The sequence below is a fragment of the Petromyzon marinus genome, chromosome 5 (assembly GCF_048934315.1).
Source record: "Petromyzon marinus isolate PM22_M1 ecotype Great Lakes invasive population chromosome 5, UKy_Petmar_22M1.pri1.0, whole genome shotgun sequence".
NCBI classification, from domain to species: Eukaryota; Metazoa; Chordata; class Hyperoartia; order Petromyzontiformes; family Petromyzontidae; genus Petromyzon; species Petromyzon marinus.
Genome location: NC_133671.1, coordinates 7,596,732 through 7,621,495, shown reverse-complemented (window position 1 = coordinate 7,621,495; position 24,764 = coordinate 7,596,732). Strand labels below are relative to the sequence as shown.

Genomic DNA, 24,764 nt, shown 5'->3' with positions numbered 1-24,764 from the left:
CTTCACCGAGGTCTCTCAAGCCTCCACTTGGCACGACCCTCCTGAAGATTTCGCAATCGGGGGCGACGTTGCGAGGCGTAATTTCTCATTACAAATTCGCAGGTGATTTTTCAGCATTGGGAGCTTTTTTTAATTGAAAGCTTTCGTGACTGCAGGGATTCATATTCTTGGTTCTTTCGGTAAAGTCACGTAGAAGGGAAACAATAAAAATATAAAACCAATAAAATTCTCACGACGTTTCGACTCCAACACAAGCAATCATCATCAGGTGTGAAAAACTATTTCTTGTGGTTTGTCACACCTGATGATGATTGCTTGTGTTGCAGTCGAAACGTCGTGAGAATTTTATTGGTTTTATATTTGTATTATTTTATTGTTTCCCTTCTACGTGACGTTACCGAAAGAACCAAGAATATTGGGAGCATTGTTTGGCCAATACCAAATTTATTTTTGGACCTGGAGGAAACTGCAGAATAGCGGGGCGTTCGGGGGGGGGGGGGTGGGGGGAACGTACAAAACTCTACGTAGAAAGGTGCCCGAGTCAAATCGAACCCAGACCGTCCTTCGCTGGTGAGGCGAGAGCAAATGTGTCACAACTGCGCCGGCCTGGTAAGCCACACGACAGCCGAGGTCCTGCTGTGCCAGAATGTGAAACGGGCGCTGCCTCTTAATTCCTGGCCCCAGAGTGAGCCAGGCACCCCTCCCCCCCCCCCCCCCTCCGGGAGTGCTCGTGCCGAGATTTGCGGCGATGAACGGACTCCCTTGTTCTGCGGGCGCAGCATCTCAGCCAGGGCCGCGCGCGCGCTTGCATATTAGCGCAACTCATTAGAGAGAGAGAGAGAGACGTTCCCAGCGCGATCTTTCACAACTCTGCATTATTCAGGCTTCATAAACAGAAAACACATCGCATTTAACAATCCACCCCCCCCCCCCACCACCACCACCACTCCCCGACTGCGCGTGATCGCTTCCCACGTAACGGCACGATCATAAATGAACGGGCGTCTAGCAATCGACAAGGACTTGAGCACAATGCAAGGTCGTGTGCTTTTTAATTAAACATTGCCGCTGAAGGGCGAGGGACCTACCCCGAGCGTGTAATCGTCCTCGGGGTGGGGGGAATGCAGGACTAGCGAGAGATTGATGGGAGAATTGAAAGCATTCGCAATCTACGAATATTTTTCCAATAATAGAGGGGGTTTTTTGGGGTTTGGTTGCGTGAATATAAATGTGTCGTGAACCCTGCCACCACCCGACTCGGCCAATTAGCAAGGTTTGTCACGTAAACAAAACATGCCAATTAGTTACTGGTTCAGCCAACCAGTGTGAAGAGTAAACCCACAGATTTTATAATTTGAGTACGACGTTTCGCCAGTAATTGCAACCAGCCACTTAATGCGACATGCAGAGTTGTGGAGAGATCCCCGTTTCGGTATTAAATGTCGTTAAATAACTGCACATTTACGCGATTTAACCCTAAAAACCTCTTGGATAACATTTGTCGCGAAAGCCTACGTGTTAAACATACTAATATTTTTGCTGCGCTGTTCCACGATTCGCAGAGACGTGGAAGTTGCAATCGGCCTAAGTAAAGCGCTGGTGGGTCGCCTTTGCAAATCCTGGCCACGCGGCTGCGTCGCCTTTTACGGGTTTCAAACCCCACCCCGCGCGCTGGGCTGACACACGGGTGACACGGTAGCGTCTTCCACGGAACGGCGGCCCCATGTTGGGCCAACGTTGGCGTGTTGCCGGGCGCTCGCGCGTTCGCAGGCTGAGAGACGCTCGTGTGTGGCTTTCGGGTTTTGCGTCTTCCTTTTTAAAAACAAGACCGCGGAGTTGTAGTCGTGCGGACCGACAAAGGAGTGTAACGAGTTAAACTTTGAAACGAAAGTCCCTCAATCACTCGGTTGGAATCTACACGGCAATCGTCACCACCACCCCCCCCCCCCCCCCCCCCTGGGTGAACAAGCGTACTGTTCATAATGAGAGGTGTCCGTGTGGCTCAGAGGTCGGAGCACTGAGCCAGCACCGCTTGTGATCCTGCGTATTAAACCGAATATTGAGGCGTCGCGGGTTGATGATCTCAGCCCGGTTGACCGATGACTGCACAAACAACCATCGCATCAAAATGTTGGTTCTGCACTTAATTTGGCCGTGGACGAACATTGCTCCCGGCGGGTGGGAAGCGCTTCCCTCTGCTGTGTGTGGACCGGCGGTGACTTGGAGAAGGGATCTCGCATGGTCTCTAGCCTCTGATGTCCGCTTCCGCGGGCCATTGCCGAGCACGACGAGTCGCGCTGCTCGAGAGGGCTAGGGTTTCCGACGGGATTCTTCGTCGCCTTGATGCCGTGATTCCGACGGTGCGGTCACGGGGGTAACGCCCCGGGAAAATTGCAATCTCGAAAACTTGAGCGTGGGAGGCGGCAAGTTTTCATGTTTGACCACGGGGAGAGAGACCTGCAAGCTCCAAAATATATAGCAGGCGTCATGGTCGGGATGGAACCCACGACCTCCTGCATGCCAGGCGAGGGAGTTAACATCTCGCCACCGTGAGCCACCCGCACAGGCTTGGGTCATTTCGGGTAGCCTGCTCGGCAGCGAGAGGAATCTGTCGCAATGTGACCACGGGCCCGCCGCCGCCGCTTTCAATCGATGCGGCCGCTACTCCGTGCATCCAAACCGAGTCTGCATTTCGAACCGGAGGCATTTTGACAAATGCAGCTGTCGTGCGCGGTGTGCGCTCCAGCGTTGAGAGTCATAAATGTTGTGGACGACGCTTTTGTTTCGTACCCCCCCCCCCCCCCCCCCGTACCGCCTGGTTCGTTCAAGCGCTGTGGTGTTAGTGCACGCGCCGCCATTTTTGTGAATCCACACTGCTGGGTGAGGGCCTCGCCGCGGCGGGTCGTCGGCGGTTTTGTTTCACCGCACACAGGTGGGCGCGCAGTTGTGGAGGCAGGGACCGTAGAACTGCAGTACAAGGACGCATCTCTGTGCACTGCCCTCTGTTTCACACAATGTAGCGCCGCAGCCTTCGGCACCCTGTTTTGCGCACCGCTCGCTCATCCGAGCGTTGTCCAGGCTCTCAACCCTGTTTAGCTGCTGAGATCTGACCTACGTCTGGCGCATTCTGGGCGAGTTTGCTTGTGTTGCGCTCTTGTTCCGTATCGGATCAGAGCGCATCTTCCCAAAAACGGGCACTGGGTGGTGGTGCTTATCGCTGTTGGCGGTCCCGTTTGTGGAAATTCCGCATTTCTGTGGTTTTGGGGCAGTCTCTCCACAGGACAATCACTTTCGGCTTACCACAGATTTGTTTTGGTGATGCGGCTGCAGCCGTTTTGTTTTGGCAGTGGTTGCATAAGCACAATTTCCAACGAGCACAAAACATTGGACACATTCGTCAAGAGCACTTTGTGCGTGGCCTAAAAGAAAAATTGATATATAATGGGCCATTTCGGGCAATCGCCCTTCTTCAATGGCACGTGATGCGCTATGAAGAACGGCCATTACTTAAAATGTCACCGATTTTTATACGTGTATTATAATTTTAAGGCCGCAGTGATATTTCGAAGATTGTGAGGTTCTCACTTTCCCGAGCCCAGAGGAATGGTGGGCTCGGTTGACCCCGCCCTCCTCTTCACGGGGATTTGAACTAGAGAGGTTTAAATTCTTGGTCACACACTTGGTTTCAGTGCTGCCCTTGCGGATATATGAGAGAGAGACCATTAACCACAGTCTCTGATCATTTTTCACTTTTATTATGAGGGCCAGTGACAGGCATATGTTCACGCAAATAATGCTACTCGGATATGAACATCCTCTTCGGAGCAAAACACGTTGGCGAGATGTTACCTATCTCGCCGAATATACAGGAGGTTCATGGATTTCATCCCGACCCTGACGCCTGTATATTTGGAGTTTGCATGTTCTCCTCGTAGTCGTGTGGATTTTTACCGGATCCTCCAGTTCAGCTATCATTTGTGGCCAAGTTGCTTCTGCAAAAAGCTATATAATTCAGTTGGGCCTTGCCTGGTAAAATAAAAAATACAGTCAAACTTTGGATTGCGAGCGTAATTCGTTCCGGAAACGTGTTTGTAATCCAAAGCACTCGTATATCAGTTGTGATCACGTGACGCTCGGCAGACAAAGCGTCTACACGTGCTGCTCGTATTGCAAGACCTCGCTCGTTTATCAAATTAATATTTATTTAAAAAATTTGCTCGTCTTGCAAAACCACTCTCAGACCAAGTTACTCGCAATCCAAGGTTTTACTGTAGTTTATAGTTTACACAGTGTTAATCTCCTTACAGATGTTACCGCAGAGCTGTGATGGGAATGGAACTAGCGGCTTCGATGCAAGTGGCATGGTGCAAAGCCCCACAGAACATTGAACCGCTTGGGCCAGCTGAACAGATTCGGGGCGTTTTTATTTATTTCAATGTTTTAACTGGTTTGTGCGTGCGAAGATACAATTTTGTGCTCTGAAAAGGTTTCATTTCGAATGCGTAGTCGTGGATTTTAAGCGTGAAGGTGTTTACAATAACGTTTTCCATCTCTTCCGGCTCTGTAGATGTTGAATCTTACACACGCGCACACGGAAATCAACGTGCGACCTGTTAATCCTTGTACTTTTATATGTAACCTGACCCCAGTTTTGTTGAGCTCGAGGTTAACATTCAGTTGTTGTTGTTGTACCAACAAAACTGGTCACAACACGCTGTGGTTACAAGTGCGCACGCGCAGGCATGCACATGCATGCACGCATGCATACACATGAGCAAAAAAAGTACAAACACACACACAAACACGCCCCAACGTTCATGGACAAATGCGCAAACTCGCCAACGTCAGAAACACACACGCACTGAAATCCCGAATGAATAATGACGTGTATGGGTTAAGGTGGTGCGAAACATTATAGACTGAAATGCGATTGTTATACGCACAGTGTAATACCCCGATTTACGTCGTTTCAATATTTGTCATCATGCCTTCCAATGGAAACCGGGGTATTATTGCGTATATATCTTTTTTTAATGTCTCCTGATTTATCGCGTTTGTGCTATCGGTGTTATTGTCATAAGATGACGTAGCTGTTTGTATTTCTGGCAGAGCAGTGCAACCCTTCGTGTTGGGAAAGGGCCCACTGAAGCGGCTCTCGCAGAGCTACCGTCTGAAAACCTTTTTCAAGTTGCCACTCTTCTACACAGGGGGCGGCGCCTTTCCACCAGCCGTGCCACTGAGAGTAAATTGACGTTTGTTGCATGATAGGCAAACCGATATTTTTAATTCTCAAAGAGTTGGAATTTATCCAGAATCAAATGTCACTTGTGACTTTATTTTGTGTGCAGTCATAGCCGTATGGGCCTTAGCCAAATAAAACTCACTGACCGACTGATTTGCCAGTCGGTCAAAGCTTATGGGCCACAACTCTAAAACCGCATCTGCACGAACCATGGCAGCAGCAAATGCGTAAACTTCATGATGATGCGCAAATGCAAAATAAGAAACGCCGCGCTGTGCGATTGTTGTCACCCAGAACAGACCGTGAAACGTTTGACGACTCTGTGCCCGATTCGCAAATTCAAACGAGGGCATCATCGCTGCGATGCACCGCTCCGCTACTCCTGACACAATCATCTGGCTCGTCAACCCCCCCTCAATGTACAATTATAGTCCATCAACATCACCCACACGAAGAGGAATATTTGTCAATGGGCTAAGACCATCCACTCGCAACACGTGACAAACAGGTTCAATCGCAGGCGGCTGATACATGGATTCAAACCCAGGATCTCGGCACTCTGATCTCTTGAGGCACCCAGCCACCTCGAATGTCACAACGGTCACGAACAATGCTCCTGGAAGCAGTAGAATAACACAACCCTCCTAGCAATCGCAGGAACAGAGCATTTAAGCTATAAGCTCAGGGGCAGAGAGAGTGGGAGTTCGAGGTCAGATGGGGGTCCCCCACTCTTTCCGCATCCGGCGTGAAGGTGCGCATGGGGGGGGGGGAGGTCAGGGGGAGGTCAGGGAGAGGGGAGGGCACAGGCGTTGGAGGGATCGCCCCACGTCTAGGCGCGTGGTACGTGTTGCTCTTGCGGGATTCGTATCGATGATAAGTTCACTCGGCGCCTGTCTGTTTACTTGATTTGGCAGACCTTGTTTTTGTACACTTCACAAAACTCCCCCCTCACTTTTGCTCCTTTCCCCCCTTGACTTCCCTTCCTCCTTTGCTCCCACTCTCACAGTCCCTACGCAAGAAGGGTAGCAATCCCGGTTGTCTTTCCCAACCCGTGAGCACCGCCTTTTTGGGCTTCTGCCCGAAGGAGTGTATGGTGGTGCCCCCTTCTGTACTGGGCTCTTGTCAGAAGTAAACATAAATACATTCTAACAATGAGGTTGCAAGAAATCACGGGAGAAATGGAGGGGGGGAGTAAAACAAAAATAAGGATTTATTTTCCCTTGGTGGTTCGATCATTTTAGTTCAATTCTAATGTGCCGATGTAATCGGTTGACTGTTGCTTTCCTTGGTGTTGTCTGGGACTGTTGTTGTTTTGCTGCCTTTCTTCCCCAAGCTTGCTTTTGGTTTTGACAAATCGGCAGAAATGTATGCACTTCTGCAATTTGTACTTCTAGACTTCATCCTTATTATTATTTTAGTGACTTGTTTACCTTTTCTCTATCTTGCGCTTATGTCGTTTTTTCTTGTATTTGTTTTTATGGCACTTGCTGACCCGTCCCTACTGGGCACACGTGAAAAAAAGTTTTTTTTATTAGCTTATCAGATTTCTCCAGTCTAAGTAAACATTCTGATTTTGGTCCATCACCAAATGGACATTGTGGGTCAATGTTTTCAATCGGCATTTGTTTTAAGCAAGACACACCCTCGACTGCTTTTGATTTTAGGAGTCTCATTAGCAGGGTGTAGCCCATTAAATAAACACTGATGATAAGGAGAAAAAGACATCCGAACGGTCCACAGTTTTCCCCGCTTACACAACTGCGGACTGTAGACATTGGTTCTTCAAAAGGATTGTCAGTGGAAAGGTACTACTGTACTTAACATTTTTTTATTTGATTATAGGTTTTCCTCTTTTATATCTGGCAACAAAACAGGTGTTAAGATGTTAAAACACCAAACTGAAACCTTTTACGAGGAATCACGTCTGCATTAACCACTGCTTATGGTCAGAATGCAAACAAAAAACACACTCTGATAATACATGCAGTGTCCTTGAAACTGATTGGTCTACACCAGACGGCTTTCTTTCGAGCCTCGTCTCAAACGGTGTCCGACCAAAAGGCGTACTCTGGCCTGTTTTATTTCGACGGCTGGGGTAGCAATCGCACCTCGAGAGGGACAACCACTTCGTAGGCGGCAGCGATGAGATGAGCCGCGTTCGATTCCAACAGTACAAAACCGATGGATATTCCGCTGTTTTTGACGCTTGCAATTCCAGGAGCTGAGCTGCCGTTGTTTGCCTACAAAATGGATGCACCTCATTTAAAGGCCCTGCTGCCACCGGCGCCAGCGTCAACCGCACCGTCGGCGTCCCAGCAGCTCCTGCCGGACGGGCCGTGCTGCCCGGTGTGCCTCGACCCCTTCGGACGCCGCCTGCGACCGGTGCCGCTCGCGCCGTGCGGCCACGCTCTCTGCCGTGGGTGCAGCCGGCGGCTGCTGGCGTCCCCGTCCCCCACGGGTCGCCCGCCTCCTCCTCCGCCTCCTCCTCCGCCTCCTCCGCCTCCTCCGCCTCCGCCTCCTCCTCCTCCTCCGCCGCCGTCGCTGCGCTGCCCGCTGTGCCGGCAGCTGTGCGTGCTGCCCCCCGAGCCCCCGGCGCCGCCTCCGCCGCACCTGGTCGTGGTGCTGCCGGTAGACGCGGGCGGCGCGGGCGGAAGGCCGTCGGGGGCCGGGGACTCTGCTCCCCAGGGCGACGGCCCCGACGGCTTCCCCCCGGATCCGGCGGGGGCGTGGGCGTGGGGGAGCGCCTGCCGCCGCGGCGGCGGCGACGGGAGGTGGACCGGGAAGGGAAGCGGCGCGCGCTTGTCGGCCGCGGCGGCGCGGGGCTCCGGCGGCGGTGGGGACTACGGGTCGGGCGGAGACGGCGGCTACGGCGATGACGACGAGCCGGGGAGCGGCGGCAGAGAGCCGCGCGGGCCCTGCGTGCGCCGCTCGCTGCCGCTGTTCGCGATGCTGCTCCTGGGGCTGGCGCTGTTCGTCGTGGGCGCCGTCCTGCGCTTGCGGGTGACCGCCGACGCCGCCGTGCCCACGGCACGCGGCCCTTAGTGGCGGCCGGGGGGGGGGGGGGAGGGTGGTGGTGCTGACGATGTTGCCGTGTGTAAGACGCTCGGGTTTTCAGGAGGAGGTGTTGTGTGGGGTGTCGCGTCGCGGAGAGGGGGGTGTGTGCAATGTTGGGTGTTTGCGTAATGCGGGTGCGCGTGCTGTGCTTGCGTCTGCGATTAAGTAGAAATATAAATATATCGGTTGGTTAACCTCGAGGTGAAACGTGCTTGAAGTTGCACGGTATTGTCGGGAAAGAAAACGGGTACCATCGTATCAGGATCAGATTTGTAGGCCCTGTGAAGAGCATTGTGTGAGCCCAGCAGCGTGATTCTTAGCTCCCTAGCCTTGAAAGGCCCTCCTGACCAACAGGGTGGTGATTAAATTCTGTGGAGGTCCACTGTTGTCAGGGATCATCAGTACATTGTAGCCTTGTTGCTGATCTGCAGCTTTTACATCCAAAAACCTGAGCCACCAGAATTCACGTTAACTGCAGGCATCTGGTTATCCGTAGCGGTACCAGTTATGTGATAATAATATTTTCAATTATTGCTGGACAATTATGCCACGCCGGCCTTGGGGAGTGGCTGCATCACAAAATTATCGCCGTTTTTGTTGAAAACAAGAAACATCTCGGAATTCCCATTGCTTGGTATTTCCTTTGCATGTCTGGAAAAAAACAAATTTGGTGTCGGAATTCATTTATACTGGAGGAATCCGATGAGCTCTAAAGCTCTTTTTCACAGATGTCCAGTAGGGGCGGGTCAGATTCTTACAACATCAAACAAAACAAAAATACTGCAGGACTGCAAAGTGTAGGAAAGATAAACAAATCGCTTAAAAAGAACAGTGAATATATGCCCCCCCCCCAACCCAAATGCAGGTTTATTATGTGTAACTCTATTTTAACACATTACCATACGGTTCCCAAGAGTTGAATATATAAATTCTGCATTTTTTTTTATTTTAGTAAATGGCTTCAGCGGAAGGTTTAAGTTCAGCCCAAACGGATGGAAGGGGAATAAAAACTATCTTGTACGCAAACCCAGAAAATATTTTTTAAAGAACATGTTGGGTTGTCAATACGAGTGTTTTAACCGTGGTCTTAAAATGAAAGTCTTAGTTTTAAAATGCATCAATATAGATGCCGATGTAAAGAAAGATTACTTAGTTCCAAGGGTGCAGACAAATATTCACGAAGTCAGAAACAACATTCTCCGAATTATTTTCTAAAACCACCGATAGGATTGCGGGTGACGCCCGGCGCTGCTCTTGTGCCAGGGCTTTCCCCTTGTTAATATTCGTCATGACAATACTGCCAAGATACCCGATCCCAGCCATTGTGCCTGGTTAATGACGCCATGTTTGAAATGTTGGAGCCATCGTGAATTTGTATGACATCCCAATGCGAAATTCTGGCGTATGCTGTGTAGGGTTTTTTTTACCCATAATTCTGTGCCCGCTAAATATTCTTTCACCGTGGCGTGCATGGTTTGACATGCCAAATGCTTATCGGCTGATAGCTCTGCCTTGTCGTGACCATATTTATACAGCGGAAATGTATCTCAAACTGATTGGTGTGTATGACTGCGTTGATGTCTTAAGAAAGTGGATATTTAAATAATGCGAAGGCTTATTGATGACAGTGCTTTTGTAATTGTATTTTTATCATTACTACTGCCATTTACATCAATTTTATGATTTTTTAACAGCCGAAGATGGCGATGTAAATGCATTTTGTGTGTAAGCTAGTGTAGATATATTTGTAGGTGTCCGTACATCTTTTAAAAGTGTTTTTATTATTCACGCGGCTCTGCTCATGGTTGAGATAAACTCAGGATAAACCGGCGGTGGCCAGCACTGGACAGCCCCACATGCCCGCTGGATCGGTGGTGCCGTGTGGCAAATGTTTTCGTGGATCCCAGAAAGGTTGGAAACCCCTCTAGGCTAGAGGAGTGTGCGCCTCACACTCAGAAGGCCACGTGCGGGGTTGTCGCGATGCGGCGGTTATTATCGTACGGCAATCCCTCGCCGACCGCGGGGGTTAGGTTCCTGGAAAAGGCCGCAGCTGGCAAAAGTACTTGTGGGAAGTGGGGGGTTCGTCATAGCTGAACTGAGTTGCCCGTCTATGAACTAAACGTCAAATAAAGCGCAGTACATTGCACAAAAACATAAACATTAGGTTTAACTTTAGATACTTTTTTTCATGTTCATCAGAATCAGAAAGGGTTTTATTCGCCATGTAAGTTCACACCGACACGGAATTTACTTTGGCAGGATGGTGCATACATTCAACATATAGGAATCTAAAATCTTAAATAAGTTTTAAACAAGTCTTACTATAATAAGGGTTAAAAGTCTAACACTAAGGGGCTGAAGTATATAAAATTAAATAAATATCGAATATAAAATAGCTTTAAGATATAATTTAAAAATACAAATAGGGAAACATAGTTAATATCAGCAACGTGTCGTTATGTAGATCAAATGTTAAAACGACGATAACCGTGACAATGAGATGATGATGATGGGGGGAGGGGAATGGCGTGGTTAGACGAAAGAGGGGCTCAGCCCACCCTCCCCCTCTTCCTCCGGCTCATCAATGACCGATGGAGTGGGCGGACGAGGAGGCAGGCGATCAGCGGCACAAGACGGACAGCTGATGAGCTACGAAGCAGTGTCGCATGGGTGGTGCAGCGGCGCGGAGGAGAACCACGTCGCCGCGTAATTTGTAAATTCGTGTTGCTGCTTACACGTGGATCTTGAAACATTTCCAGGCCGCCCTTCTTGATAAATTACTATGCAGCGGAGAATAAACTGCGTGTACGTGAATTCCGCGGTTGGCGAGGGATTGCTGTTATCCGTCATTGCTCCGGCCGTTTGCACCGCTGCTGAATGAAGGCCTCCCCCCCCCCCCCCCCCCTCGGCGCCACCTCTCGCAATCCGGCGATGCGAGGCTGCGATGCATCATCGTGCGGTGCCACGATCACCGTATCACCCGTTTTGCGAATTATCCTCGCGGCACGGTTTATCGTTGCTCGTCAAAAAAACGTCATCGACCGTGTGCGCGTTTACGACAAAATATTTATGAATTGACGAAGGTGGGTGGTATCGGTGTAGTTGCTAACAAACTGCTGTTACCCATTTGAATTGTGCCTAAGAGTAGGTCAAAGTATACTCTGGCGGGCTCTTAGAACGCCCTCTGCCAGCATTGCTGTGTGGAAAGCAATTTATCGCGAGGCCCATGATGCGAGTGCAAAATGTTTTCCGGAAATAATTGACAGCCTTTGATAGTTATCGTCTGGACCTCCATCATTGCAATTGTCCGCGCAATGATTTAACTTTCCAGCGCAGTGTTCTTCACTGATTTTCAGAAGGGGGGGGGGGGCACTTTCGATGACGGGACGTCATTGTGAGGACCGCCACACCGCCTACAAGGGGCATTTTCACGCCGGAATGTCGGGAGCGGCACCAGGGGCCGCCAGTGGCCCGCGGGCCTTGCAATCAAGGGCACTGGTCTAGCATGAGCCAGGGAGCCATGTACCTGATGAGCATTATTGGTTCGATAAATAGAAATTATGACAATACTTTAGATAATGTATTCATATACGTTGAACAATACGAATGAACTACAGCTATAAGTAATCTGCATTTGTATTGCAAGTAGAGAATAGTACAATATATCGTTAAATATTAAAGTTACCAGAGACCCCTATCGTCGTAATATCGTGGAAGGCGATTCGAAATTGACCTCTGGTGTTGAGAGGTGGTGGATGATGACCTTTGCAGCTAAAGTTGTTGGCAAAATCCAGAAATTGACCTTGATTTTATATCACCAACAGATGTCTCTAACACATTCCCATATAGCGTGGCAATAATGTTGCCCGACCATGCTGTGAGTGATAAAATATGGCCTACGCGAAGGCTTGGCCCGCCTGTATTCGCATGTTGTTGTTAATGGAGAATCTTACAATGGAAAGAGATTCGCGTTACGTTTGAGCCGAAAGGTCACGAGAAACCTCTCGTTTCATTGACTTGCAGACACTTTATATTTGCGTTTGTATTTGTAAATCATCGAAGCGGAGTCTTTTTAGCCAAATAATGTGGCGCTATGTTTTTCTTTTTGTTTGCACTAAATCTGGATCTTTACCGCAGTGTTGTTCAAAGTGAAAACTTTTCCGATTTTAATGCATTGTTGGTGGGTTATTTTATTATTATACTGAATAAAATTAATCATAAAACCAACTTGCCGCTGCTTGTGAGCCACTTTTTATTAAACCTGAACCTTGGTTTTATTTGCACGTTATCTAACAATGACTGAGTTCAAAGTTTGCTTTTCCACGGGATGACATTGTGGGTGGCTTCGGGGGTTAACACGTTTAATTTCCAAGGTTATTGTTTAACCAGGTGGGAACTCGGATAGACCCAGGAGCAACAAAAGCCCCACGTGCGAGTGACCCGAGTTGCCAAAGTGGCTAGTTTATTGTGAAGTGCGTCGGCCCGAGCTGATTTTTGGCTCTGCGGGGAATTTAATATTTGAGCCTTTGTAACGTTGATGCAGTGCCCCTTTATTACGATTTTTGCTGCATACTTCGTAGCTGTACTTGGTTTTGTTCTTTGCTTTCGTCTCCTCGTGGGTGACCTCGGGGTCAGGCTTGCAAAGGAGACTTTATCCTGGCCTCCTTTGAGCACTCGCCTGCTTCAACAAAATCAACTTTGAGCTTGACGAAGGCAATTGAAGACGAACCACGACAATTAAGTGAACAGCTTCGGCGCGTGGCTGCACTGGCACTGACGGTCGCCGATATTATCGGTGAAGCTGCCTGCAGCGTAGCCTCGGAAGTTTACCAAGGCCGTACTGTGCCGATGATTCCTGATAACTGTGAAGCTGGTTAAGTTTCTAAGCAGAGCTGTAGTGCTTTAATGATCTCCCAATGAGGGCGAACCTGCTATACACGGTAGGGTGCCCTCTTTTAATGTATGTACGTATGATTAATTTAAACGAGGACTGTTCTTTGACTGTTTATTTTAAGGCCTGCACATATGGGGCCCGTCCATAAATGACGTCACATACCTGGGGGGGGGGGGGGTCAGACATTTGTGACGATGTGTGACAAGGGGGGGGGGTTGAGAAATGTGACGTCACATCAAAATGCGCAACTTTAAATAAACAGACAACACGTTCTACTTAATTAAATAGACTTTTTAATAAATGTTTTCTCCTACAACATCAAAGTGCAGCGCCACATTAAATACGCACTACAATGACAATAGTTTAAAGCGATTTGAAGCATTTTTTTTATTTGGGGGGTGGGCGAGAGCTTTGTGACGTCATATTTGAGGGGGGGGGTCAAAAATCGTCAAATCGCGTGACGTCATTTATGGACGTCCCCTAAGTCTTCTCTTGTGATTTGCATTGCGTTTCCATCAGGCAATAGGTTAAAAGCCCTCCACACATATGGGACTCCCAGATGCTTATAGCAGCAGCGAGCGTCATACCTGTCAACCCATCCGGTTTACCCATATTCTTGTACAGGTAAATAGAGTTTTCAGGTCCATACGGCGTACAGATGTTTCAACACGGACATGTTTTTGTTGTCTTTGTTTGTGTCTCCCCCTTGTGATGGAACGTTGTAGGATGAACGTTGAGATTTATAAGGGACACGGAGTGACCAATGAGATCTGAATTATTGGTCAATAATAAGGTGGGCACTGATAAGGGGTTGACAGGTGTGCAGCATCGATGACTGTACTGTACTGACGAGTCCTAGCGAGGATGAAACGGTGAGGATGAAACAGGTCTACAGTTGTCTTCGCCTTGCTGCCGTCTGTTTGGATGGCCACATTTTCGCAACTATTTCAGTTGTCGGCGGTTCTGAACGCCAGTCCGGGCCACACATTCAGTTCCATTTGAGCTTTTGGTTTGGATGAGGCCTGCGAGCTTTTTCACCTTGCAATGCACACCTGTGTGTGTGTGTGTGTCTGCTTTGGTAAATCTTGGTCGGTCCAGGCAGAACCTTCTAGAACGCGAGTTCAACCCCGATGCAGCTTGGGGAGCTGAATGTAAGTTCAAAAGCACTCGCAAACAAACACCGCCTCGTGAAAGACCCGACACAGAAGATCCCTGGGTTTGATATTACCATCCGCACAAACCATGGCAGTAGATGCCGATACCCGATGCACAGAAGGAAAATAAATTAAAAACGCCCCAGTCGTGTGCGACTGTGGTCATCCAGAGCCGAGCGTACAAGCTATACCGACGCAATGCCCCGATCCACAAATACGAAGGAGGCATCGCAGCGATGATGACACTCCGCTACTCCCGACGCGGTTTGCCCGACTTGACCACCTCAATGTGAAAGTTGTGGTTGGTTGCGCTGCCTCTACATCAGCAGCCATGCGACAAGAAGGACGCCCGGCGGAGCTGCATTACCCAAATAACCTCTGATATGTCCGTGCAATGTACACCTCGTGTCGCGTCACTGCTGCATGAGGACCTCCACGCGCCGTGCCGGTCCTGCGTGGTTTAACCGTACTTCACAGTGGTCAGTGCGAGTAGGTGGAGAGGGGGGGGGGTACTCACCGGGTATATCTCAACACCGATGTTAGCCATTTGGCAAGGAATTCGATAAACTGCAATGTCTGATACAGTGTGTTAATGAGACTGGATCAGGTTGCGGCGAATGTGTTTTGTAATATTCCATGGTTAACGGAATTAATATGAACTGCATAAATAAGTCGGGCAAATATTTGACACGCTGATTAAATGGGCCCTTCTGCTGTAATTCCCTTACCATGTGATTGGCACGGGCTCTTGTGGGCCTCGCATTGGAATTTCGGGAAATTCCGCCACCACCTTTCACTGCCCCGTGTTCATGTCATAGCAGGGTGCCGGCGGTGACGACGCACGTGGCTGCCTGTAATCCAGCACTGTGGAGGCAGCGGCGAGGGTTGGGGGGGGGATCACCACAACAGATGTCGCGAAACTCCCTTCCCATGGGTGTCGAGGAGGTGCTCGTACCCCTGGCTCCCCAGGAGACGGCGGTATAGCAAAAGTGATGACTTCACATGGTCCGCCTGTCGAGCAATGCAGTATTTCCCCCCCTCGTACGCGTGGGGTTTCTCCCAGGAATCTCTTAATTCCTTACACACGCAGTGTGCTGTCATGTACTCGCAACTCCGATTAGCACGGTTGGCAACGTAAAGTTCAACATACATACATACAAATGCTCATTTGATTGGCTAATGACGCATTTGACGCATTAAGGACCGCAGAGCTTGCGAGATTGTTGGCACCGGCTCACGGCATGGCTGCGTCCTTACTGCTTGTCTGTCGTTCCTGGTCGTGCCTCCCGAGACGTACGAGAGTGGATCGAGAACGTACAGGTGCGAACGAAGTTCAGCATACACGCATACATAACTACTTCGCTTGGTGTGCAGGAGGTCGTGCGTTCGAACCCGACACTGACGCCTCTAATCTTGATTTGAAGCTTTCGTGACTCCATACTCTTTGGTTCTTTCGGTAAAGTCACGTAGGTATGAAAATAAAAAAAATATATATCACGACGTTTCGATCGCAACACAAGCGATAGTCCTCAGTCGTGATATATTATTTTTTGTTTAATTTTTATACCTACGTGACTTTATCGAAAGAACCAGAGTACTGACGCCTCTATTTAGAGTTTGCATGTCTCTCGCCGTGGCCGTGAGGATTTTTCTCCGGGAGTCCTCCGATTTTTCCCTACACATTTAGAATCAACATCACGCATTTAGAGCATTTGGCTGCAATACATTTCCACGTGATAAGCCACTGTATTGAGCTATCATTTGTGGCCAGGTCGCTTCTGAAACACGTCTATATAGCTTAGTGGACCTTACCTGGTAAAATTCAAATCGTGGTTAATAGTGTTCAAAAGTTACATCTGATGTCTGTGATACCCGCAATGCCAAGTTTACCAATCGATCCAAGATGTGTAACGTTCCATAGTCAGCAAATACCTGTGCCGTCAATTTAAGCCATCTGTCGTTCCGATGCAACGTGCAGTGTTGCCGTCAAAAGCGTCATTGTAGACTGACACTTTGCAGCCTGTGTGCGCGCACGTTTGGTTTGTAGGGAGCGGTAGTGTAGTGGTTAGCGCACTGCGCTATGATCTCGGTGACCCGAGTTCGATTCCCGCTCACGGCCAACACCGGTGACGATTATCTGAACCGGTCTTGTGCCTCCCCTAGGTCGACTCAGCCTCGAATGTGTACCTGTAAACATCGCCACTGGGGGGACAAAGGCGGTCGGGCGTGGTGCGTGCCACCCACCCACCCGCCCTCGTGTACCGTGCCGGGCTTCATAGGTGCCCGCTAACAGCACTTGCCCCAACAATCTCCTAAGGCTACGCTGGGGATCTTTGTTTGGTGTGTGTGTGCTTGTTTTCCACGAGTGTTTGTGCAAAACAAGTCACGCTCCCATTTTGACATCGGGTGTTTTGTTAACACGTAACCTAATGTTTGGAAAAGCCTCGGTGACCACAGGGAATGGATAATCCTGGCCGTGCCTCCACTGTTAAGTGGCAACACGATCCGGCTTAATCATTAGTGGCTCTCATTGTCAACGAGGTGGCTCTGAGACGAGGGCAGTGCTTCTCAACTTTCTTAACTCGACGGCGCGCTGGAAGTTGAGCGCTGATCTTCGTCGCGACACACCGCACCAGTCGATCATCGCTGACACGATGATGTAGTTCGTGCGTGCGTGTGCACGTGTCTCTTTCTCGGGGAGCGGTGGCGCAGCGGTTGACGCGCTGCGCTCCGAACCCGATTTTGAATCCTGCTCACGGCCACCACCAGAGACGACTATCTGAACTGGTCCTGGGACTCCCTTCGGTCAGCTCGGCCTCAAATGAGTATCTGGTGTGATGCGTCAACATTCGCCACTGGGGAGATAAAGGCGGTTGGCTGGCGTGGTGCTGGCCACCCACCCCACATCGTGTGCCGTCCAGGCCTTCATAGGTGCTCGCTAACAGCACTTGCCCTAATAGCAAGGCTGTACGGGAAGATATTTGTCTTATATTTCTTTCTCAGGTGACACGCCACTACGGACGGACCTGGTGCCGTCATGGAAATGTGGAATTTCCACAATTGTGTCGTGTGTCGCTCTCCCCCTCGGTCCACCGCGTGCCCCCCCCCCCCCCTCCCCTAGGCCTCGTCACGTCGACTCAACGAGAACGGCTGAGGCGGTGAGGTTCGGGTTTAAGCGCCCAGCTCAGCCAATTAACTGAACCGTACCGTTGGCAAGGCTATTTTAAGACACACAATGGACAGGAAGGACAAGATCAATGGGCTCGCATAATGCACGTTGACTCAAGAGCGCAGAAGTGTAGTCACCACATCTACGCCTCTATATAAGGAACGAGACGGGTGGACTTCTCCACAAATCTGGCTGTCGCCTGATGAAGCTGGTTGTAATTACCGGCGAAACGTCGTACTCAGATTGTGAATGTTGTGGCTTGGCTCTCCAACACACAACCGGTGTTGCTGTACTAAGTGACGAATTGGCCACGTTCTGTTTACGTGACAAACCTTACTAGTTGGCTGTGTCGGGTGGTGGCGGGTTTAACGACACAAATCAAGATTGAACCGCCTCTACGGGGAGGATTTCCACACGACTCAGACACGACTGCAAACCGACAAGGTGGATGCAACATTTAGCAATCTTTGGAAGGACGTTGATCAACCGGGTTTAGTGTAAACTGTTATGTTGGCCGACCATCTGAGTTGCATTACATTTGTAAGTTTTGCTAAGTTTGGTATCTTTTTTTCTTTTTCAACGGTTTTTACTGAACTTGATTCCTTTGTTTGTCTGGGTCAAATCTTGTAATCAAATTTTCGTCCGCTTCCCGTTGTCCAATCAATTCCACATTTTGCACACGGTACTCAGATCTGGTGACAATGCATGCCCGTATCAAAATCGGCGTCGATTAATCAATTAATTCGCTACTTTAAAGCAATTCACATTTAGTATGGATGCCTTATTATTTATATATACTTGTGTCAGTTAAAAACGCCGCGGTCCCTAAACTGTGGAATCGCCTCGCATAAAACGCAGGCTCCGCGTGTCTCCGACGACTTTGACGCACTTCTCAAAGACCGTGAGTTAAACGAAGTTTCTACATCATTAGACCTCCTTTGCAAGTACCAACATGTAATAATAGGGTTTTTCCCCTTTTTTCTGGCAACAAAACTGAAACCTTTTTACAAGGATTCATGGCTGCATTAACCACAATACCTGCAGTCAAAATGCAAACAAAAAAAACATACTATGATAATATATGCATTGTCCTTGAAATGATCGGTCTATAATTTTAATGGTAGGTTTATTTGAACAGTGAGAGACAGAATAACAACAACAAAATCCATACAAAACGCATGAATCCTTGTAAAAATGCAGTAACATGAATCCTTGTAAAAAGGTTTCAGTTTTGTTGCCAGAAAAAGGGGGAAAACCCTTTTATTAAACGAAGTTGTTAATAAAACCGTTGTTTTTTAAAAACTTTTTAAAAACGAGTTTATCCTCTCTATCACCTTGTTCCCTCTGTAAATTTCACCCCCACCCTCACGCCTGTTGCGGCAGCTCCACCTCCCCCCATCCTCGGATTAAACCGAGATCACCCACCCCCTACCCTCCCTGAGATTACATTGACTTACAAATTACATTTTAAGTCACGCCCACTTACCCTTGGGTTGTACCCACCACAAACCTTTATAACCTTTGGTTGCAGTAGCTCTCACGCTACATTTCCTCCTCAGCAGTCCGCCTGCTGTATTGTTTCACCCGAAACGTCGTGCTTTAGTAGTTATTTTTCTTCTATCCACGTGACTTTACCGAAAGAATCAAGGAGTATACATTTAGGGGCCGTCCATAAATGACGCCACGCACCTGGGGAGGGGGGGGAGTCAGACATTTGTGACGATGTGTGACGACGGTGGGGGGGGGGGGAGAAATGTGACGTCACGTCAAAATGCGCAACTTTAAATAAATATAGACAACACGTTCTACTTAATTAAATAGACTTTTAATAAATGTTTTCTCCTACAACATCAGAGTGCAGCGCCACATTAAATACGCATTACAATGACAATAGTTTAAAGCGATTTGAAGCATTTTTTGGGGGTGGGGGGGGGCGAAAGCTTTGTGACGTCATATTTAAGGGGGGGGTCTGACTTTTTGTGACGTCGCGTGACGAAGGGAGGGGGGGGGTCAAAAATCATCAAATCGCGTGACGTCATTTATGGACGCCCCCTTATATATTTACGCGATCTAACCCAAACAACCTCTTATGGATAAGCGGGAGGCGTTGTGTGTTTTGTGTGTGCGTGTGTCGGTCCGTGCGCGCGTGTCTACCTGTGTGTTTAATTTGGTGTGTCCCGTGACCTCCTGCCGGGCGGGCCTTTGCCACTTTACGTGGCCTCAAGGTGCACCTAGTCTGGCACAAGCGCCGTGCTGACGTCATCGCCGCTTAGTGTGCGAACGGCTACTGCTGTTGCCGTCTGTTCGTCGATTTCACCATTTTATTTTTGCTTTTCTTTGTCAGTTCGTTCCGACGCCCGTGCCTCTTGTCGATGCAATTGTTTCACGTGGTGGGTGTTATATTTGTCGTGTCATTTCATCGTCTGCGTCTGTCGATCGGCTGGGAAGTTCGGTCCGTCTCCGGGGTACACAGCGCCCATGGTGACTTCTGCAACGGATGACCAAACAAACAAACAAACGAACAGAAAAATATTCCGTGTCATTATTTGGAAGATAGGGCAATTTGATTCCATTACCATGGGCAACATTCCAAATTTTCAACTACAGTGTTTCATTTACATTATGAGACCTCCTTTGCCAGTAACAAGATATAGGAATAGGTTTTACCCTTTTAACTGTGCCAGTTAACTGTGTGCCAGTTAACAGGGTAAAACCTATTCCTACAGTGTTTAAACCAAAAAAAAACAAACGTCGGTTCAATGTTTGCCCAACGTTGGCACGTTAACCGGGTGCGTACGTTTTTCAACAACGATAAACTACCGAGGACGCAACGCGTTACTGAGCCCCATGCGTTGCGCGTGGTTTTTTTTTCGGCCTCGTCTCCCGTTGCCTTCGTCTTGTGCCGTTTTCTTCACCGTGTTGGCTCAAGTTCAGCGTGTTTAAGCGTGTTTAAGCGTGTTCAGCGTGTTCAAGCGTGTTTAAGCGTGTTCAGCGTGTTCAGCGCGTTTAAGCGTGTTTAAGCGTGTTCAGCGTGTTTAAGCGTGTTCAGCGTGTTCAGCGTGTTTAAGCGTGTTCAGCGTGTTCACCGTGTTCAAGCGTGTTCACCGTGTTCAGCGTGTTTAAGCGTGTTCAGCGTGTTTAAGCGCGCGCGTCAGCATCGGCGGCGGCTACGCTGCACGTGGCTGCCTGTAAACCCAGCGCGGGTTTGTGGACCGCCAACAAATGTTGTGAAACTCCCTTCCTGTAGGCGTCAAGGAGGAGCCATATACTTGGTTAGCCAGGGGCAAGCGGCAAATAAACAAATAAATATAAATATGGACTGTACGGGATCGAATGTTTCCCCCTCGCACACGTTTTTTTTTTTCTCAGAGCGCTCCGGTTTACCTCCCACGTGTAAACGCTCATTATCTTCGCATATAGAGGACCGTTCATCGCGTGGCTCGCTGTCATTCCCGCTCGTCTCTGCTTCCTCCTCGTGCCCCTTGAGCCGTCCGTCCGTCCGTCCCCCCCCTCCCCTCTCTCTTTGAGCAGCGAGTGAATCCAAGTTGAAACGATGATATACGAGCCTTTACTTTTGCATATCGTTTGCATGCATAATTAACGATGGATTCGACGAATGAAGAAAAATAATAATAACAGATCCCATGGATTCATTATTATTATTCGATGCATCGTTTTTCCATGCCCACTTGCAGACCGCTCGCGCGGGATGGAACGACGGTCATGGTCCGCGAGGTGGCGCTCGAGGGCTTCACAACCCACCGGCTACGCCTTCCAAGCCGGGCATTGGCTGGCATGCACGCGGTAATGGTTGCGTTCCTGAAGGGCACCGCGTTGTGAGAAAAATCATAAATAATTACATGATACGGGGTCATGCAACAGTTCCGCGATAACGCCGTGGGATGCGTGCGCAGGCCGAACAAGGGCTGAGGTGTGTGGGTTAGCGTCCAGAAGCATCCAGCAGCATCCCCGCCTTGCGTGATGGCACTGCGCCGCGGGCAAAGTCGCACGACCGCTTATTCCTACTGGTTCTGTTCACTCGATCGCGTTATATCCAATTCGCACCCGCGTTATAAATAATGTGTTCCCTAATACATTCATCATCGCGTTGTATGCAATTATGAAAAAAGCACGTGTTTATTGGACGGTAGACTGTACCAGGTTCGCGACGATATCCGTTTTTATGAGACTACGAGGAGGTGGGTGACAGCAGCACGCCCGGCCGCCTTTGTCCCCCCAGTGGCGATGTTCACACAGCAGAGCAGTTACTCGTTTGAGGGCTGAGTCGACCTAGGGGAGGCCCAGGACCGGTTCAAATAATCGTCACCGGTGGTGGCCGTGAGCGGGAATCAAACTCAGGTCGCTAGGTTTGTAGTGCGGCGCGCTAACTGCTACACTACAATGCGTTACGCTTCCACACACACAGACACAACAACAACCGCCATCGCCACTAAGTGGCAGTGACGTCACCACGACGCTTGTGCCAGGCCATGTGCATCTTGAGGCCACGTGAAATGTCGAACGCCCGCTGGCAGGAGGTCACGGGGCAGACCCAGGTGCCACGGGTCGACTGACTGAGATGACTGGCTGATGCACCACCTGTGCCCCCTACTGTGCCAACCTGCTGTGCTTTAGCCACCTGGCGCTCTGCTCGTTGTTGTGAGCGTCGCTCCTCCGCCCTCCGTTGTTGTTGGAGGGCGACTGCCTCCAACTGCCCAGCAGCGTCCTTCACGAGCCTCCTCCACAGAGGCCGATCTTGACACCGCTGGTACCAGTCATCGGCAAGTCCACTCAGCTCCACGTCCTCCTGTACCACATCACTCCGTCTCTTCTCTAGCCCGTGCCGCGCCCGCTAAGCCCCCTCGATCCGGCCGAACAAAAGCTGTTTCGGCATACGGTGGCTGGGCATGCGTGCTACATGACCCAGCCATCGCAGCCTTGCCTGCCGGAGGAGCTCACCGATGGGACCGTGCCCAGATATTTCAAGGATTTGTGAGCTCCTCACACAATCCAGCCTGGTTAAACCCAGGATGGATCGTAGGCAGGCCAGCCTAAATGTTTCTAACCGGCGAAGATGTTCCATTAGGGGGGTCCACGTTTCGCAAGCGTAGAGAAGGGAGGGAATGACCGTGGCCGAGAAGACCTGAAGCTTAGTGCGGAGCGACAGACCAGGTGGCTTCCACACAGCGTTACGCAACTGATGAAAAGATATTGCCGCTCGCCTGATTCGGAGTGAGACCTCTGCTGTTAAACTGGAGCCGGTCACGGAAAAAAAAACACAGACACACACACAGACAGACACACAGACACACACACACAGACACACACAGACAGCGCGCTAACCGCTACACTACAATTCGTTACGCTTCCACAACAACAACAACCGCCATTCGCAACTAAGTGGCGGTGACGTCACCACGACGCTTGTGCCAGGCTATGTGCACACTGAGGCCACGTGAAGTGTCGAACACCCGCTGGCAGGAGGTCACGGGGCAGACCCAGGTGCCACGGGTCGACTGACTGAGATGACTGGCTGATGCACCACCTGTGCCTCCTACTGTGCCAACCCGCTGTGCTTTAGCCACCCGGCGCTCCGCTCGTTGTTGTGAGCGTCGCTCCTCCGCCCTCCGTTGTTGTTGGAGGGCGACTACCTCCAACTGCCCAGTAGCATCCTTCACGAGCCTCCTCCACAGAGGCCGATCTTGACACCGCTGGTACCAGTCATCGGCAAGTCCACTCAGCTCCACGTCCTCCTGTACCACATCACTCCATCTCTTCTCTAGCCCGTGCCGCGCCCGCTTTGCCCCCTCAATCCGGTCGAACAAAAGCTGTTTCGGCATGCGGTGGCTGGGCATGCGGGCTACATGACCCAGCCATCGCAGCCTTGCCCGCCGGAGGAGCTCACCGATGGGACCTTGCCCAGATCTTTCAAGGATTTGTGAGCTCCTCACACAATCCAGTCTGGTTAAACCCAGGATGGATCGTAGGGAGGCCAGCCTAAATGTTTCTAACCGGCGAAGATGTTCCATTAGGGGGGTCCACGTTTCGCAAGCGTAGAGAAGGGAGGGAATGACCGTGACCGAGAAGACCTGAAGCTTAGTGCGGAGCGACAGACCAGGTAGCTTCCACACAGCGTTACGCAACCGATGAAAAGATATTGCCGCTCGACTGATTCGGAGTGAGACCTCTGCTGTTAAACTGGAGCCAGTCATAAACACACTGCCCAGGTACGGGAAACTCTCCACTCTCTCCACAACTGCCCCATCACCGATCGGCAGTTGTGGAGGGGTAGTGTCCGATGGTACAAAATACCCAGGCAGGTGCTTAGTTTTGGTGGGGCTGATGGTAAGGCCCCACCTCTTAGTGGCACGCTCCAGTCTCAGCAGCAGCGTCTCCAACTCCTCCGCTTCCACACACACACAGACACACACACAGACACACACACAGACACACAGACAGACACACACACACAGACACACACAGACAGCGCGCTAACCGCTACACTACAATGCGTTACGCTTCCACACACACAGAGACACACACAGACACACACAGACAGACACACACACAGACACACACACAGACACACACAGCGCTCTAACCACTCCACTACAATGCGTTACGCTTCCACATGCGCGGGTCACAGTCTGGAAAGTACCCACATGGCAAATTTCCAGTTTGTTGCATGTCGGCAAGTACGCTAAACATTTTGAACAGACACACATAATCACAACTTTGCCTTTATATATATGGAGATATCAAATGTGACGATATCACGATCGTCTCGATGTCAATTTATGCCGCTTCCAGTGGAACTGAACAACAATCGAACTGCAGTTCTCACGCAACATAGTGCCACCGCAAGTCTTACCGATCGTTGTGACTTTACAGTGCATAACGCTCATAGCGCATGTGCCGTCAGTCACACGGGAAATAAATACATAGTCGTGATGATCTCTCCATTTGTACGGTGATGGTGATGAAGAAGCATAAGCAAGCACGCACTCATTCATGTGGGTGCCACTGTGGCTAGGAGATGTTAACTACCTTGCCTGGTATACAGGAGGTCGTGGGTTCGACCCCGATGCCTGTTGTATATTTGGAGTTTGAGTGTCTCTCTCTCTCGCTCATTATCATCACGGTGGTTAGGAGATGTTAACTACCTCGCCTGGTATACAGGAGGTCGTGGGTTCGATCCCAACCCGGATACCTGTTGTATATTTGGAGTTTGCGTGCCTCTCTCTCGCTCAT

At 49.9% G+C, this 24,764-nt stretch overlaps 1 protein-coding gene across 3 annotated transcripts in view; it reads left to right on the top strand.

Annotated features, from left to right (window-relative positions):
* The window catches only part of LOC116939282 (uncharacterized), a 41,949-nt gene extending 29,426 nt beyond the window's left edge, over window positions 1–12,523 (top strand). For all 3 annotated transcript variants that reach the window (XM_076061132.1, XM_076061131.1, XM_076061130.1), the window contains one exon: window positions 7,461–12,523. In XM_076061132.1, coding sequence (XP_075917247.1) covers window positions 7,490–8,284 — 795 coding nt within the window. In that variant the 5' untranslated portion in view covers window positions 7,461–7,489 and the 3' untranslated portion in view covers window positions 8,285–12,523. The remainder of the gene's footprint in view (window positions 1–7,460) is intronic.
* The last annotated feature ends 12,241 nt before the right edge of the window (window positions 12,524–24,764 follow it).